The sequence below is a fragment of the Stylophora pistillata genome, chromosome 9 (assembly GCF_964205215.1).
Source record: "Stylophora pistillata chromosome 9, jaStyPist1.2, whole genome shotgun sequence".
Classification (NCBI taxonomy): Eukaryota; Metazoa; Cnidaria; class Anthozoa; order Scleractinia; family Pocilloporidae; genus Stylophora; species Stylophora pistillata.
In genome coordinates this window covers 24,400,183-24,417,873 of record NC_142527.1, presented here as the reverse complement: position 1 = coordinate 24,417,873, position 17,691 = coordinate 24,400,183, and the positions used below count along the sequence as shown (strand labels likewise).

General features: G+C 38.7%; 2 protein-coding genes and 1 pseudogene across 2 annotated transcripts; 1 reads left to right on the top strand and 2 right to left on the bottom strand.

The window, feature by feature from the left end:
* The first annotated feature begins 6,779 nt into the window (after positions 1 to 6,779).
* On the top strand, positions 6,780 to 8,246 carry LOC148723980 (beta-2 adrenergic receptor-like). The gene has a single exon (XM_088733574.1). It carries the CDS (start codon positions 7,081 to 7,083, stop codon positions 8,032 to 8,034), a length of 954 nt encoding a protein of 317 aa, XP_088589700.1. The 5' UTR covers positions 6,780 to 7,080; the 3' UTR covers positions 8,035 to 8,246.
* A 3,781-nt stretch (positions 8,247 to 12,027) lies between these two features.
* Positions 12,028 to 13,472, bottom strand: LOC148723979 (adenosine receptor A2a-like; annotated as a pseudogene).
* A 575-nt stretch (positions 13,473 to 14,047) lies between these two features.
* LOC148723978 (beta-4C adrenergic receptor-like) lies at positions 14,048 to 16,583 on the bottom strand. Its single transcript, XM_088733660.1, has one exon. It carries the CDS (start codon positions 16,362 to 16,364, stop codon positions 15,339 to 15,341), a length of 1,026 nt encoding a protein of 341 aa, XP_088589786.1. The 5' UTR covers positions 16,365 to 16,583; the 3' UTR covers positions 14,048 to 15,338.
* Positions 16,584 to 17,691: the final 1,108 nt, after the last annotated feature.

Sequence of the window (17,691 nt, the reverse complement as noted above, 5' to 3'; positions counted from 1 at the left end):
ACTGAACATGTAAATATTATAGTTATGTTATACTGGTCACTATATATGTATATATATATTACCTTGTCAAACTTTCAACTTCTAGACAGTACAGTGCATTCAGTTTATCACTGTAACACTTTGTTCAAAAATTATACAAAATTGAACTAATTAACACAGACATTTTCACTTTTCTTGTTAGCAAAGTGTATGTCAGATATAATGACTACATATGTATTCTATATTTAAATACTCTTGTCATTAAAAAAGAATTTTTATTGGAATGGAACAATTGACCCAGGCAAGTTTGTCAGTGCACAACAAATAATAGCTACTTTGTCTATTGGTGCAAGGTCATCTCCTTTTCGTGACGTGACCAACTGTACAGGTAGTATCCCTTGCATAATGTTCTATTTCCTTCTGACCAGACCGATCACCCAACATGTATGCGTACATGTATGCGTACATTTGCAATTTTTCTTGTGTCCTCAACCTCGACAGCAGACAATTGTTTTTTTCCTTTTGTGAAGGCTGGAATGTGTAGTTTGGCTTGATAAAAGCCAACACTATCTTCTATGTCAAAGCCCCTGTCAGCTAGTACAATATCACCAGGTAAAAGCTTTCGTAGTATTCTTGAGTGCTCTGTCAGGTGTTTGTCTGAAATTCTGCCTCCCCATGCTTTGAATATGAAGGAGATAGTACCCTGAGGGGTTATGCCTATCAAAAACTTTATGGTATTGTGATGCTTATGGTTGGACCAAGTCATTGCCCTTGCTAATAGACTACTTGGCCTTTCTATAAATATCTCAAAACAATCTATAATAACTGAAACTTTCTTGCCAAAAGTTTTTTGAAATACTCTAGGCATAGTTGCTTGCAGTTCTTCACGCTCTGGCCAATATACAAGAAATTTCAATCTAATACTTAGTGCATGGATCTATCGATCAAATATTCTTGATGCGGTTGCTACTGAAATATCAAATCTGTAAGCCAAGTATTGAAGTGTGAGATAAAGTTTCAACCTTAAGAGAACTAGAATAAACTCACCAAATGATTCAAGACCATTCTGAAAGTTTCTCTTGATACAATGAGAGGTAAGACTAAATACACTCATCAGGGTTTTGTTGTTTGGCATGCCAGTGTAGAATTTAGTTTTTTCATCATTGTTCTTAAATATTTGTTCTGAAAATCGAGCAGATAGGAGTTGACTCCTTAAATTGGATAGTTCTTCTATCAAGTGTTGTAGGTAGTTTTTTTCATTTTCCATTTGGGTAAGGTCTATGTCTGTTTGGCATTCCTGGTCTCTGGTAGTAGCTTGTTCTGCCTGGCAATTGTTGTCACTTAAAGTACTTGAATCACGCACTGTAGATTAAAACATTCAAAATAATAACACCACAAGATAAGCTTTTGTAGGAAATATATTTGTAGGAAAGCTATTTCTTGTCTACGTCTTTTTCTGCTTTTTGCGCGAGCATTGCGTTCAACTGCTATTGAAGAATTGCATATATCACCATGGCCTACTTTAAGAGTTGGTGCCCAGTCAGGATCTGTGGTATCCCAAACACTAGAAGGCGAACTTAAAATGCAATGATAACACGTGCGATCAACTTGAGGTCCGTAAAAATCTTTGCGTAAATCGTATCGCGTGCATTTTCCTAAACATGAATCTATTCCTTATCTTTTTACTCATCGTCAACAAAATGCTCGCTGCAAACACGCGTATTTTCAGCCTTCTTGTCATCTAAATCCTTTCTCCGAATGTTTGCCAACCACTGTCGTCGACGATCTTCACAAAGCTTGCGTAGTTTATCTCCTCCGTTCTTTCTTATTGCGGGAAAGCGAAAATATTGTATACAAGAATCCCCTTTCTTTTTGTTACTTTTGTTACCGCAGTCTTTGACAGCACAAATATAGCCCATGGCCAAATAAAACAACTACAAAAACTCAACAACTGTGACGAAAAGTCTTTGCTTCGCTTTGTCTGCATACGGCACTGGTCCACCAGCAATGGCCGACTTCCGGTTTTCAGAGATCGCATAATTAGGTGTGACGTCACGTGCAAACGAAGAATTATGTCCTCACATTATTTATATTTTACGAGTTTCTATGGCAGTTGCCCAGTTCCCCGATATGGAACCAACTTCAACTAAATCTTTGTTAAAAAGATAATGCGGAACAGGTCTTCTCTTTCTCTAGAAATTGCTTTAAGCAATTTTCCTTTTGGAATTGAGAACTTCCGTTGATTTTAGGTTTTCAGCGTCGACTCAACGATCTCCTTTGGTATGGTTTCATGATAGCATTCAAAAGAATTAACTCAGGATTATGTAATGCATTTTTTTTACTCTTTTAACAGAGGCGGATCCAGGAATTTTTGATTGAGGGGTCCAAACTTTGGTTCAGAAAGGATTGTTGGACTCTTTTCAGGCAATTTGCTTCTCCCCCAAACCCCCCACACCCCATCCCACCAGTCGCCATTTCACGTTATAATTCCTTGGCCGCTTACCGTTTACTTGGATTCATCAAAAAAATCAGCCAGTTAAAAGGTGATATACGATCCTGTCTCAAAGTTGTAAGCGTCATGTCTGATGGGGTGGGGGGTTCCAGATCCCCGGACCCTCCCCCTGGATCCGCCACTGCTTAGGATATGTCTAGTGTGTGGTATTTGTATCTAACACGTAATTCACATTTTTACTCGTGTAATTAACATTTATTCAATATATTCACTTATAGTTTTCTTCCCTTTTTTCTCGCACCTTGCATCCGTATATAATGAAGGATTTGGGCACGGTTACGAAGAAGTAAGGTGAAGGTTTGTGAGTTACGAGCGAAGAGCGTGGAAAAATTTTAGGGAACGGTGACACGGTACAATATAATTTCTGACAAATTCATTCAGAAAAATCGTTCCACTTCACGGTAGAAAACCATTTGCCGGGGAACGGGTGTGCAAAGAATCTACCAGACTGTGAGCTAAAGGAAGAAGAGATAGTAACTGATTCAACAAAAAGTCTGAGCGAGTCAAGTTACGAGAAGTTTGAGTGAGTCAAGTTACGAGAAGTAAAAAGTTGAAAACTGCAAAGTTTTCAGAAGACGAAGCAAAGCTCAAAAGGAAACGAGCAAAGTTGAAAACTTCTGAGACGGGAACCTGGTTGGAGAAACGGGAGTTTGGTTTGGCAGGGTACCGTTTGTTGGTGGAGCGTGGTGAGTTGTTGACAAGACAAGAACACGGACGCGGGCGTAAGGTGAAACCAAACCGAACTGAACTGAAAAAAAAACCCTATCTTTTTATCTTAATAATACTCTTGTAAATATAGTCAGCGCATCCTAGTTTTAAATTATTATGTTCTTGTAAACACGTCCAAAGTAATTTAGGTAAATAATTCAGCAATTTAGTTTTATCGTATTAATGTAATTAGGGTAAATTATTTAGTTTGTTTTTTTGTAGTTATTTGTAATTGTTAATTACTATATTGTCTTACTTAGAGTAACAAATATTTCTAGGTCTACGTTTTAATAATTGCGTTGTGGCGTGTCTTCTCAGGCTTGTTTATGTTTCATGTTTTGTGTACGGTGGAGGGCGCCCACCTTTGTGGAGCGGATTCGTCACATAAGGTCAGGTAAATTTAACAGCGTAGTGATAGTTCTGTTTGAGTGCTTTGCAGGGTTCACTTGTTGGTGTCCAAGAAACCTCCAGGAAAAATTTTCAGCAGATTATCGGAATCAAGCGGAACGGAAATTCTTAACTTATTTTTCAGATTACTCCTTTGAATCAAAGCATCTAGGTTGCCGAGAGTGCAAGAATGCCTGCCATGCCAATTGGGAAGTATCAGTTTTTGGCGACTTTCTTTGTTTCGCGTGTTATACTACTAAATAAATATAGATAGGTATCTACATAGGGCTGATCAGTTATATTAAAAGCTTGTTAAAATTCGCCGAATTGTTTAGCTTTTGAAAAATTTACTCGTGCTAATTTATCCCAAATTGCATAGCAGTGAAGCTATTATTTATACTTTCGAAATTTTCAAAACTTATCCAGTGATCTTGTGGTAAAATATTCGGTTTTATTTGAGTGTTAACAGGTGAAAATTCCAGTAATTAAGAGGAAAAATCCCGTTATTTTGACAACCGACCAGCTAAGCACAGGGTGACCGCTTAGTACGGTGCCGTTAAATACAGGTTCGACCGCAGTTTCCTCTCGTTCATAACGCACGTCATCACCTCGAGTCAAATACTTTCCCCTCTGGCCCTTCCACTCAGTCTATAAGTACATAAGTATAAGAACGCTGGAGGAAGCTTTCTTGTACCGAAAAATAAGGACATCCACATATTTGTGTTTATGATATTTAAAGTCCCCTTAAGTGTTCGAATTAGACGAGCACCAAAAAGAGTTAATCTTCTCTATTCGCGAACAACAACAACACTCGAATAAAAACTCTTTGCTCAAAGGCACGTGTTTACCATTGGGGGGAATTGCGAAATTCCCCTCCTAGACCTAAATGTCACGAAATAACTCTAGAATATTCCATGACTTTATCGTCACGCAACAACTAAGGAATGTCGGGAGTCACCACACTCCTTTTGGTAAATATAAAAGCAATCCATGGATATGTTTCGGTTTCATTCCGAAAATAGATAATCGCCAGTATTACTATCTCCGTCCTTTTTCCAGTTTCAGGCCAAAAATATCCCATTCATCGTTCAAATTTAGAATCATTCACGTTCTCATGTTGAACCTGATGAGTGCCGTTCGCTGTCCACCAGAGCTTCCTTTATTCACAGTCATCGTCTCGTACCTCTACTTTCGTTCGGCCTTTAGGTCTTTAGAATTCATATGCATGCCTATTGTAATGAGTCTATATCTTTTATGAGCATATGCACATCTGAAGAAGATGGATATGAGGAATCATGCAAGAACGTTTGAGTTTCAGTAACATCTATCTGACTCTTAGAGAGGAAATGACAATTTCAAGCATTTCCCAAGCTAACGTTTTGTTCTCTACTATTAGCAGTACACCATGTTAACATGAATGATAGCCGCCTGGACGAACATCTAAGCTGTGCAGAATCTATTCTTCTATTACAGGGGCTCTCCTTGTGCAGTTTTGCAGCTGTAACTGGTAACGCAGTTATGTTGTGATTGTTCTACAAAAACGAGTCTCTACGAACAATTTCCAATCGTTTTTTAGCCTCATTGTCCGTAGCAGACTTTTAGTTAGGCTTTTTGCATACCCTCGGTTGATTATTATCGGATGTTGTATTTAGCCGCTCGTTCCCAGCGTTTCTGTCCGACTACACAGTAATGTGTATCACAGTGACTACAACTTCCATGAGAGGCCTTTCATTTTTCCGTCTTTACATAGCCTCATCTAAACAAAAGGAAGGTCAGGAAAATTTGAGTGAGTTATGTATAGTCAAGACTTAACAGCGGGTACGCATAATTTTCGTGAATCCTCCAAATTCCACGAGCGTTTTGGTGAGGCTAGGTGACACAGAAAAAAGTTCCTCATTCCTATTACAAAACCTGCCGTTGCAACCAAGTTTAAAAACCCTCCTTTAAATACGCCTATCGACCAATGAGATGATTCATACTATGATCACTAAAAATGAGTTATTTTTAATTAAGCCTTTGTTTTATCGTTTGACTTACTGTTTTGGTCGGTCGCATTACACTAGGCGTGCATATCAATTTTATATTTGTTTAATACCCTAAATACCGAAAGCAAATAAAATCATTGTATGAATGTTAAAACGATGACTGTGGATGAGCTAAGTTCTGGGGACAGGAAACGGTGCTTATCAGGTTCAACGTGGAAACGTGACTGATTCTAGATTTGAACTATTTAAAGGGCAGTTTTGGCCTGGAAATGAAAAAAAATACGGTTGTAACAATGTTGGAGATTATTTATTAGAGTTTGATCATTTATTTTCTTAAACGAACAAGATGAATGAGAACAACCAGTTTGGTGTAAGTCGGCTAAGACTTGTGCAAATTTTTGTGTTTCAGCGAACAAGGGGCGGAAACCAGATGGCGCGAAGGCTATTTTTTTATTTTTAACCAATTGCCATAAAAGTCTTCCTTAAAACCTCTCTTATCGAAGATTTCCTCGTCAGAGCCCAATTACACAACCTCAGGTACCGTGCTAATCGATTCTTCAGCGCATCACGGACCATAAAACTAACAGACTAACATATAACGACTTCTTTCTTGAATGGAGACAAACAGTTTACCAGAAAATTCTATTGTATTCTTGTGAGGCCTGATAGGCCCAAGTTCCAATCAAGTAAAATTTAGACTGATGTTGTATCGAAAAAACGACCCATTGAGTTAATTCACATGTGAAATTTTGAAATAAACGAGAAGTTTAATTTTTTTACGTATTTTTTTTTAACAAAGCAGTTGTTTAAAATACCGTTAGCCCCCCCATCCACCCCCTCCCCCCAATTTGAGCTTGTTTAACTTGCGTATTATTCACAGCACGTATTAAATGACCAACTATTTTAATTCGACTTAAAACTCAACGCATTTCTTTATTTAAATGAGGCTACTAACTTGAAATTGCCGCAACAAACTTAACACTTGGTTTAATTAGATTCAAATATGGGCCTCCTGAGTCTGTTCACGAGTGTGACCAATTATGAGATTAGCGTGAAAAAGGTTCTTAAAGCGTTTCAAAAACTCTGACTCAGTGTTGTTTAGTGCAATTCTCGTCAATAAAGCAGCTGCCTATCGATGGGAAACGTTTGTTCATTTTTTTTAAACTTCTGCCGATAGAAGGAGATATAATTATTTTTACACCGATGGACTGGAGACGGATAACACAAAATTTAAGTTTCATAGCATATTTTGAAAGAACTTTGAGATAGTTTTGATGTCACAATTACCTTTCCTCAAATAGACGCCGCAAAAAAATTAGATGTGCCTGTCAATAAGCTGCATATTAAGAGGAAAATTTTGAATATATGCATTCATAAAAAAGGACGAAGAAGCATCTCAGCAACAGTCAATAACATCTGTTCCTTGGCGAGGGCAGACAATTGAAAATTTCGGACGGTTTCCAAACTTATTTCTCGACGACTTCTGTTGTTATTTTACACCAACTTAGCATGACAGATAACTGCACAGACCAACATCTCAGCAGTGCAGCATCCATCGTTCTATCAGTGTGGTTCTCCTTGTCTGGTTTAGCCGCTGTCACTGGAAATGTCGTTTTTTTGTGGCTGTTCTACAAAAACGAGTCTTTACGAACAGTTTCCAACCGCTTTTTAGCCTCGTTATCTGTGGCGGACGCTTTTGTCGGCCTTGTCATAGATCCTGTTTGGATTGTTATCCGATGTTGGATTCAGCCACGACATGGAAACCCTTTGTTAAAGATGAGATTAGCGTTGTGGATTCACACTTCCGCAGCCACTGCTTTGAACTCGTGCTGCGTTTCAATCGACCGTTTTATCGCGATTCGCTTTCCTTTCCGGTATCAGGACATTTTAAGTAAAAGGAGATGCTTAGTGGTCATTATTTTGGTGTGGTTTATTTCACTGAGTCCTCCTTTGTTGACGATGGCGTTGTCCAAAAATAGAGGATTGAAACTACTTGTATGTATAGTGTTTGTAGGTTCATTAATAGTTGTCTCCTTTTGCTATATATTCATTTTCAAATTAGCCAGAAAACAATTCAGGAGATTTTTTCCAGCCAATCCACTTCCTGACTCCGGTGAAAATATAAGAGTTCGTACTATGCAAAATTTTAAAGCTATCAAAACAGTCGGTTTTATTTTAGGTGCTTGTATCATCACATGGATGCCCTGTTCAATTCTGCTTTCGATAAAATTTTATAAGAAAAATGCAGAACCGAAATGCAATGCAAAGCAAATTTGGTTTGTTGCAATGCCTTGGTGTGAGGCAATCGCTTTTACTTCATCAGCGATGAACCCATTGATCTATTACTTCAGAAATAGTGACTTTCGCCGAGCCTTTCGCCGCACCTTTCGTTGGCTGCCCTGTGTTCAGGAACAAAATGCATCAGACCATAATGTACAGCGAGAGGGAAACCGGATGGTATGAAGTATTGGGACTCGTCAGCGTGGAAACTTGGAAACTATGGAGGCTAAACTCTGAGGACATCTGAAGAATCTCGCTTGATTACAAACCTGGTGCCCCTCGTGAATAGCTAATGATCAAACGGAAGTTCTTAATTTCTAAGGTTGTATTACGTAACTCTGTTTCCTAATAAATGTAAACCTAGACATTATTAAAATACCTGTTTCTTTATCATATATATGACAAGTCTTTCGTGACATATAATTTTTCCCCCATCAATTACCTGTCACCCAACTTTAGCCGGTTTTTAGTCAGTTGGGGCCTTTTTTTTTTCAAGTGAGGATGACGATTTTTTTTGTACTTGTGATACGTTCAAGTCAGCTAAAATAAAGCACTAAGGTCTCCATCCTCGATAATAGAGACCATATACAGAGCCGAAAGAAGGCGGATGCAACTAGACCGTGGTGAAACAAAACTAAATGTTAAAAGGTTAGGACACGCTAAGCATTACGTCGGTATGACTCGTCACGGCGACAAGTCGACCTAACATATCGCCTCGTGTGACATGCTGAATGTTTCTTAAATCCGTCGCTGCGACTGAATATTCTCAGCACACACCTGTTTGCATTCTTTTTAAATATCAACCCCTAAAGGTTGGCTCCATATAGAGCAACTCAGTAACTAGAGCACTGCTAAAGAAACTCGTAAAATTTAAGAAAAGTGAGGGTATAATACGAATTACAAATAGACAACCAAGCTAAACATTGTTACTAAGACCAAACTTTTTTAATCAAATTCCAAATGTAACCAAGCAGCAGTTCGTTTCAACATCGTCTATCAATGGCGATAGATCTCACATCATTTCGTGCCATAAGGTGTTCTGCTAGTTCCAGCCCAGTTTTTCTTGTACATTCCTTGCTGTTTCCACAAGGCAACAAGCGAAAGGTACGGCGAAAGGCTCGGCGAAATTCTTATTTCGAAAGTAACATATGAGTGTGTTACAATAAATTTCAAGGGCCAGTGGTCCATCCACATAGGAGGGTTCAGTCCCCTCGTGTCAATGTATATGTTAGTTTTCGCCCCTAAATTTTCATTAATGATATGCAGTTTGTCCTTGTACTTTCGTAATGCTGCACTTCGTGTCCCTTTAGAGATCCAAACTGTCAGTTATGTTTTAAGCTTTCATTTCGCCGGGTTTATTTCGTTTGTTGTCATTTACCGTCGATAGTAAGATTTAGTGTAATTTATTCTGTTTCAGAAACCACTGGTAAAGAATAAAATGTGTGGTTTGGGTAACCTTTGAGAAATGTTACCTGCGTATTCGTTACAACGTGGATTGATTGCTGATGAAGTCAAAGGAATTTCTTCAACCCAGGGCCACAATGCATTAGGTTTATCGTAGTAATTTACCACGTTATAATAACTGTCATCAAACAGCATAACTAAACTGGGCATCCATGTGATAATACAATCACCGAAAACAAAACCGATTGTTTTAGTAGCTTTAAAATCCCGCATCGTACAAACTCTAACATTGTCTTTCAATATTGTAAGATTTTCCCTTGCTAATATTCTATAAAAATGTTTTTTTGCCGATTTGAAGATACAAGTATAAGAACTTGAGACCACTAGCAAAGGAACAGCAAACATAAATGCAACGGAAATCAACAGTACTGCAAGATTAATCATGTACCCTTTGGACAAAATCTGATCCTAAATGAACAGCGTCAGGATTGAAAGACCTAATGAAAATAACCCCATCCAAATTATCACTGTGTAACATCATTTCTTTGTTACAATGTCGTGATGACGGAAACGAAACCGAATGGCAATGAACCGATCGACAGAGACACAGCCATTCTTGGTCTCACGTTTCAGCCGAACTGCAAATTCAGTACTCACCTAAAAGAAAAGTTAGGTAAAGCTAATAAAGGGTTATACGTTATCAGATGCCTCCGCAAGGAAGGATGTAGCCAAGCAGAAGTAGATGTTTTATTTAATTCCATTGTCCTACCTAATATCACTTATGCTCTATCTGTGCATGGGGCCTCTGAGTCAGAGCTAACTATAGCCCAGCAGTTTTTAGATCGTTGTTTTAAACGTAAATACATATCTAAGAAATTAGTGATAGGTGACTTACTTAAAACGCAAGATCACAAAATTTGTCGCAAGGTTTCAACTATCCTGAGCCATCCTCTTAGAGCCTACTTCCCTGAGACCAAGATTACGAGGTATAATTTGAGAAATAAATCCCCTGTCATGCCCGCTATTCGCACAAACCGTTTTAAGAATACATTTTTTAATAGAATTGTTTTTAAGTATAATGTAGCTTTGTGAAAGTGTACTTCCTGTATTAGATGTAACATTAGATATGTAATTTTATCTTTTGAAATATAAAGACACACACACACACGACACACACAGCACATGTTCAAAGTAGTGACAGCGGCTGTGTGAACCCACAACATTACGCGGACAAAACGCTGGGAACGGGCGGCTGAATACAACATCCGATAATAATCGACCGAGGCTCATTACAACAAGCCTAACCAAAAAGTCTGGTACCGATAATGAAAATACTAATATAAGAACTTGAGACCACTGGCAAAGGAATAACAAACACTATTATACGACTCGGGCAGCCAGAGGGCCAATAACTAAAATCAACCAATCAAAATGCTCTATTGCCGGTCAATATTCTCTCAGTATTGGACCGGGCACTGTCCCGAATGGTCCCAAATGATACCGCACTCGTGTCCCTTTGAACTTAAGTCGTATAATAAATCTCTTATTAACCAAGCTTGCTCGGGACCGCAATGGAAGAATATCGGACCTCGGTCTTTTTTGTACGGACCTCGCTGCGCTCGGTCCGTACTGTCAAGACCTCGGGCCGATATTCTCCCAGTGCGACCCTCGCGCTTGGTTAATAAGATGTATTTATAAAAGCAACGGAGATCCACAGCACTGCAAGATTAATCATTTACCGTTTCGACAAAATCTTATCCTTTAATTTATGAATAGGGTCAGGATGGGAAGACCTAATGAAAACAACCACACCCAAACAACCACACCCAAACAGCCACACCCAAACAACCACACCCATACAACCACACCCATACAACCACACCCAAACAACCACACCCAAACAACCACACCCAAACAACCACACCCAAATTATCAATGTGTAACATCATTTCTTTGTTACAATGTCGCGATGACGGAAACGAAACCAAATGGCGATAAAGCGGTCGACAGAGACAGCACATATTCAAAGTAGTGACAGCGGGTGTGTGCACATACCTGACTGTTTGGATCTCTAAAGGGACACGAAACGCAGCATTACGAAAGTACAACGACAAACTACATATTATTAATGAAACTTTACAGGCGAAAACTAACATATACACTGACGCGAGGGGACTGAACCCTCCTATGTGGATGGACCACTGGCCCTTCAAATTTATTGTAACACACTTCTATGTTACTTTCGAAATAAAGAATATCGCCGAGCCTTTCGCCGTACCTTTCCCTTGTTGCCTTCTGGAAACAGCAAGGAAAGCACAAGAAAAACTGGGCTGGACTTTAACAGAACGCCTTATGGCACGAAATGATGTGAAATCTGTCGCCATTGATAGACGATGTTGAAACGAACTGCTGCTTGAGTACATTTGGAATTTGATTAAAAGTTTGGTCTTGGTAACAATGTTTAGCTTGGTTGTCTATTTGTAATTCGTATTATACCCTCACGTTTTCTTAAATTTTACGAGTTTCTTTAGCAGTGCTCTAGTTACTGAGTTGCTCTATATGGAGCCAACCTTTAGGGGTTGATATTTAAAAAGAATACAAACAGGCGTGCGCTGAGAATATTCAGTCGCAGTGACGGATTTAACAAACATTCAGCATGTCACGCGAGGCAATATATTACGTCGACTTGTCGCCGTGACGAGTCATAACGACGTAATGCTTAGCGTGTCCTAACCTTTTAACATTTAGTTTTGTTTCACCACGGTCTAGTTGCATCCGCCTTCTTTCGGTTCTTTATAAGGTCTCTATTATCGGGGATGGAGACCTTAGTGCTTTATTTTAGCTCACTTAAACGCATCGTAAGTACAAAAAAATCTTCATCCTCACTCGAAAAAAAAAAAATAAAGAAAAAGAAAAAAAAGCCCTAACAGACTAACAACCAACGTTTGGTGGCAAGCGTTTGCCAAAACGTGCGCCAAAATTATATGTCATTAAAGGCATTAATTAGATGTGTTTGACTTGACAAAGAAACAGGTATTTTAATAATGTCTTGGTTTGCATTTATTAGGAAATAGAGTTACTTAACACAAGCTTAGAAATTAAGGACTTCCATTTGATCATTCACTGTTCACGAAGAGCACCAGCTTTGTAATTAGGCGAGATTCCTTTTCTGCTAGGATTGTCCTCAGAGTTTAGCCTCCATAGTTTAGCCTCCATAGCCTGAGTTTAGCCTCCATAGTTGCCACGCTTACGAGTCCCAATTTTTCATACCATCTGGTTTCCCTCTCGCTGTACATTATGGTCTGATGCATTTTGTTCGGGAACACAGGGTGGCCAACGGAAGGTGCGGCGAAAGGCTCGGAGAAAGTCGCTATTTCTAAAGTAATAGATCAATGGGTTCATCGCTGATGAAGTAAAAGCGATTGCCTCACACCAAGCCATTCCAACAAACCAAATTTGCTTTGCATTGCATTTCGGTTCTATTTTCTTCTTATAAAATTTTATTGAAAGCAGAATTAAACTGGGCATCCATGTGGTGATACAAGCACCTAACACAAAACCGACTGTTTTGATAGCTTTAAAATTTTGCATAGTACGAACTCTTATTTTTTCACCGGAATCGGGAAGTGGATTGGCTGGAAAAAATCTCCTGAATTGTTTTCTGGCTAATTTGAAAATGAATATATAGCAAAAGGAGACAACTATTAATGAACCTACAAACACTATACATACAAGCAGTTTCGATCCCCTTTTTTTAACAACGCCATCGTCGACAAAGGAAGACTCAGTGAAATAAACCACACCAAAATAATGACCACAAAGCATCTCCTTTTACTTAAAATGTACTGATACCGGAAAGGAAAGCGAATCGCGATAAAACGGTCGATTGAAACACAGCAAACGTTGAAAGCAGTGGCTGCGGCTGTGTGAACCCACAACACTTGTCTAATCATCAACAAAGCGCTTTGAGGTGGTGGCTGAATCCAACATCGGATAACAATCCAAACAGGATCTATGACAAGGCCGACAAAAGCGTCCGCTACGGATAACGAGGCTAAAAAGCGGTTGGAAACTGTTCGTAAAGACTCGTTTTTGTAGAACAGCCACAACGCACAGACATTTCCAGTGACAGCGGCTAAACCAGACAAGGAGAACCACACTGATAGAACGGTGGATGCTGCACTGCTGAGATGTTGGTCTGTGCAGTTACCTGTCATGGTCTGAAATTTTCAGTTGTCTGCCGTCGTCAGGGAAAAGATGTTACTGACAGTTACTGGAATGCTTCTTCTTCCCTTTTTAGGCACGCAATTATTTACAATTTTCTCTGAATATACAGCTTATTGACAGACACATCTAATTTTTTTTGCGGCGTTTGTTTGAGGAAAGGTACTTGTGACATTAAAAATATCTCAAAGTTTTTTGAAAATATGCCATGGAACTTAAATTTTGTTTTATCCGTCTCCAGTCTCTCAGTGTAAAGATAGTTATATCTCAGTCTATCGGCAGAAGTTTAATAAAAATCAACAAACGTTTCCCATCGATAGGCAGCTGCTTTATTGACAAGAAGCGTACAAAACAACAACGAATAAAGGTTTTTAAAACGCTTAAAGAAGCTTTTTCACTCTAATCTCACAATTGGTCACACTCGTGGACAGGCACAGGGGGCCCTTATTTGAATCTAACTAAAGCAAATGTCAACTTTTTTGCTGAATATGAAAGTTAGTAGCCTAATTTAAATCAATAAATGTGTTGAGTTTCGAATTTCAACTCAATCTCAAAATAATCGGTCATTTAATACGTGCTGCGAAAAATACGCAAGTTAAACAAGCTCAAATGGGGAGGTGAGCGGGTGGGGGGTTCACGGCATTTTAGACAACTGCTTTGTTGAAAAAAATACATAAATAAATGAAACTTCTCGTTTATTTCAAATTTTCAAGCTTGAATGAACTGAATGGGTCGTTTTTTCCATATATCATCAGTCTAAATTTTACTTGATTGGAACTTAGACCTATCAGGCCTCACAAGAATACAATAGAATTTTCTGGTAAACTGTTTGTCTCCATTCAAGAAAGAAGTTGTTACATGTTCGTCTATCAGTTTTATGGTGACGCGCTGAAGAAGCAATTAGCACGATACCTGAGGTTGTGTAACTGGGCTCTGACGAGGAAATGTTCGATTAGGGAGGTTTTAAGGAAGACTTTTATGGCAATTGGTTAAAAAAAATTGACTTCGTGCGTGCCATCTGGTTTCTGCCGCTTATTCGCTGAAAGGCAAAAATTTGCATAAGTCTTAGCCGACTTGCACCAAACTGGTAGCTCACATTCATCATGTTCGTTTAAGAAAAAATTATAGTCAAACTCTAATAGATAATCACCAGTATTGTTACAACCGTATTTTTTTCTTTTCCAGGTCAAGAATACCCCTCAAATAGTTCAAATCTAGAATCAGTCACGTTTGCATGTTGAACATGATGAGCACCGTATGATGCACGATCCTCGCAGTGGAGAGCGCTATTTATGCAACAGCGAAAATCAGACCTGAAAAAAATCAGGCCTGTACGGGATTCGAACCACTGACCTCTGCGATACTTGTGCAGCGCTCTACCAATTGAGCTAACAAGCCAACTGGGAGCAGACTGTTAAGTTGATTCATAATAAACCCGTGATGATAAATCAGATACGATGAATATATGAAGTTCATATATTTTGAACTGCGGTTATAGATACGTATGATGCACGATCCTCGCAGTAGAGAGCGCTCTCTACTCTTGCGTATATTTCAGTTACAAATGTAAAATTAGAGAAGGAAAAACTTGCTCTGCATTCTTTTTAACAAAATCTAATTGAAGCGGGCTACATATGAAGCAACTAGATAACAAGTACAATTTATGGAGTGTGAGGACATAATACGAATTACCAACTGAGAGAAAGCCAGGCTAAGCCATTGTGGCAAAGAAGAGTATTTTTTTTATCTGATTCCATATTACCGTATTATTATGAAAACATGTTTAAACTGGAGTTTCAGTCTGTTAAAGCATCATCTTTCAATAGCAGGCAGACGTTCCTGTTTCCTTTCAGATGTCCTCAGAGCTCTGTCTCTTTAGTCGCTAAATTACCAAGTCTCAAACCTTTTCGTATCATTGGGTTTCCAGTTGACCTCAACACGGTTGTCCTTGTGCCTTCCTTACTGCGTCCACAGGGTAACCAGCGGAAGGTACGTCGAAAGGCTTGGCGGAACTCTTTATTTCGAAAGTAATATATGAATGGATTGATTGCTGATGAAGTAAAAGCGATTGTCTCAACCCAGGGCCACACAATAAAGTATAATCTATTACTTTTATCCCAGTCATTTATCACGATATAGTAACAATCAACAAACAGAACAACAAAACTGGGTATCCATGTGATAATAAAAGCACCTAAAACAAAACCAATTGTTGTTATAGCTTTGAAATTTTTCATACTACGAACTCTAGAATTGTTGCTGTATATTGTAGAATTTTCTCCTGCCCTTCGTATTCTTTGAAATTGTTTTTTTTCCAATTTGAAAATATAAATATAGGAACACGAGACTACAATTAATGGAACCGCAAATATAATAATTGTTAAAGAAATCCATAGCATGGAGATATGAATACTTTCCTCGTCAGTTACCGACAACGCCGAGAACGAAAGACCCATTGAAGATAACCACACCAAAGTTATCACCGTGTAGCATCTTTTCTTGGTCACAATGTCCTGATAACGGAATGGGAACCGAATGGCAATAAATCGGTCGACAGAAACACAGCAAATGTTGAAAGTAGTGGCAGCGGTTGTGTGAATCCACAACAGCTCTGTTAACTCGTACAAAACTGTGTAAACTGGCGGCTGAATCCAATATCTGATGACAATCCACACAGGGCCTACAAGAAGCCCAACCATCAAGTCTGCTACTGACAACGAGGCTAAAAAGCGGTTGAAAATTGTACGTAAAGACCCGTTTTTGTAAGGCAACCACAACACAACTGCATCTCCAGTTACAGCTGCTAAGCTAGACAAGGAGAGCCACAGTGATAGAACGATGGACGCTGCGTTGCTGAGATATTCGTGCGGGTGGCTATCATCCATGTTAAGATGGTGGACAGAACAAGTAGAGAAAAGAAATTTAGCTTGGTGAATGCTTGAAATTGTCTTACCTCCCAACAAAAAAGACAGATGTCACTGAAACTTTTCGGCTTTTTTTTCATTAGTCATCACTCTAATTTCATGTAAATATTCTACTTCTTGACAAAAACGTCTCATCAATCTGAAGTCTGTGTGACATTTTTCTTTTTTTTACCGAGGCAGCATTTGTTAGCAGCTCCAGTGGACTCTACAACACAAGTTTTCTTTCTTCAATAGAAAGCGATCAAGTTGAAAAAGTGGAATTTTTAGGCTGGTTTTGTTTATTTTCGACGGAAATAATTGGAGGACAAAAAAGGAAGTAAATGGGGTTTACTGCGTGATAACTGTCCGGTGATTATGCGGCACGCGACGTAGAGTTGCTGGAAAATCAATGAGTGGATTATAATTTTAAATTATCCCGGAGAAAAAGTCGAGCTTATCAATGCTCACTGTGTAGGAAGGCAAATGATCTTTTGAGTATAACTACTCAGGTGCATTCGAATTCATAATGTAATAACATGATTTTGAGTTCAATTTGGTTAATAAGCAAGAGTAAATTTTTCAAAGGCAACAAAATTACTCGAGCCCGTAAGGTGAGTGTAATTTGCAGTCTTTGAAAAATTTACAGGGGTTTATTTACATGAAACTGCACGAGAAATCATGTTATTACTTATTAATGACTTACATGGAAAAAGCATCACAGAAAACCAAGACGTTTGACGTATGACGCCATCCTAGACCAATCAAGTCTCCATAATCGCCTGAGCGATTACACTAAAGGCTGATAAAATTGCATACATCTACTCGAAATAGAAAGCTTTTCCTGAAACCGTTCACTAGTTGTTCCAAGATGTTATTCTTTCTACCAAATTGCTCACTTCCGAACTGAATTCCTTTCTTAATGTACCCGTGGTCCCCACAGGGTTTTTCTGTCCCATTGAAATAAACAAAAAGGAATAGAAACGTGAAAGCTCTTCGCCAACAGATTTTGGTTGACTGGAAGAAAAAAATTGAAGTGAGAGACGCGAATAAATAGCCAATGTATACATTATTCCCAAAATAATAGAAAAGTTGTAGTTCTTACGCACTCAATTTTTGCACAAAACCAATAAACGTATATCTAAAAGTAACATTAGAGCGTTCTGTTAGCATCATTCATTAATAGCTTGCTACCTGTATGTCAATAAAATAGTCCTGTTTCGTTGAAGTTGCCTTCAGAGCTCTATCTGTGTCTCTCTGGGCCTCGGCCCGACTGCAGACTACAATATGGTTTATTCTCTACTGTTAGTTT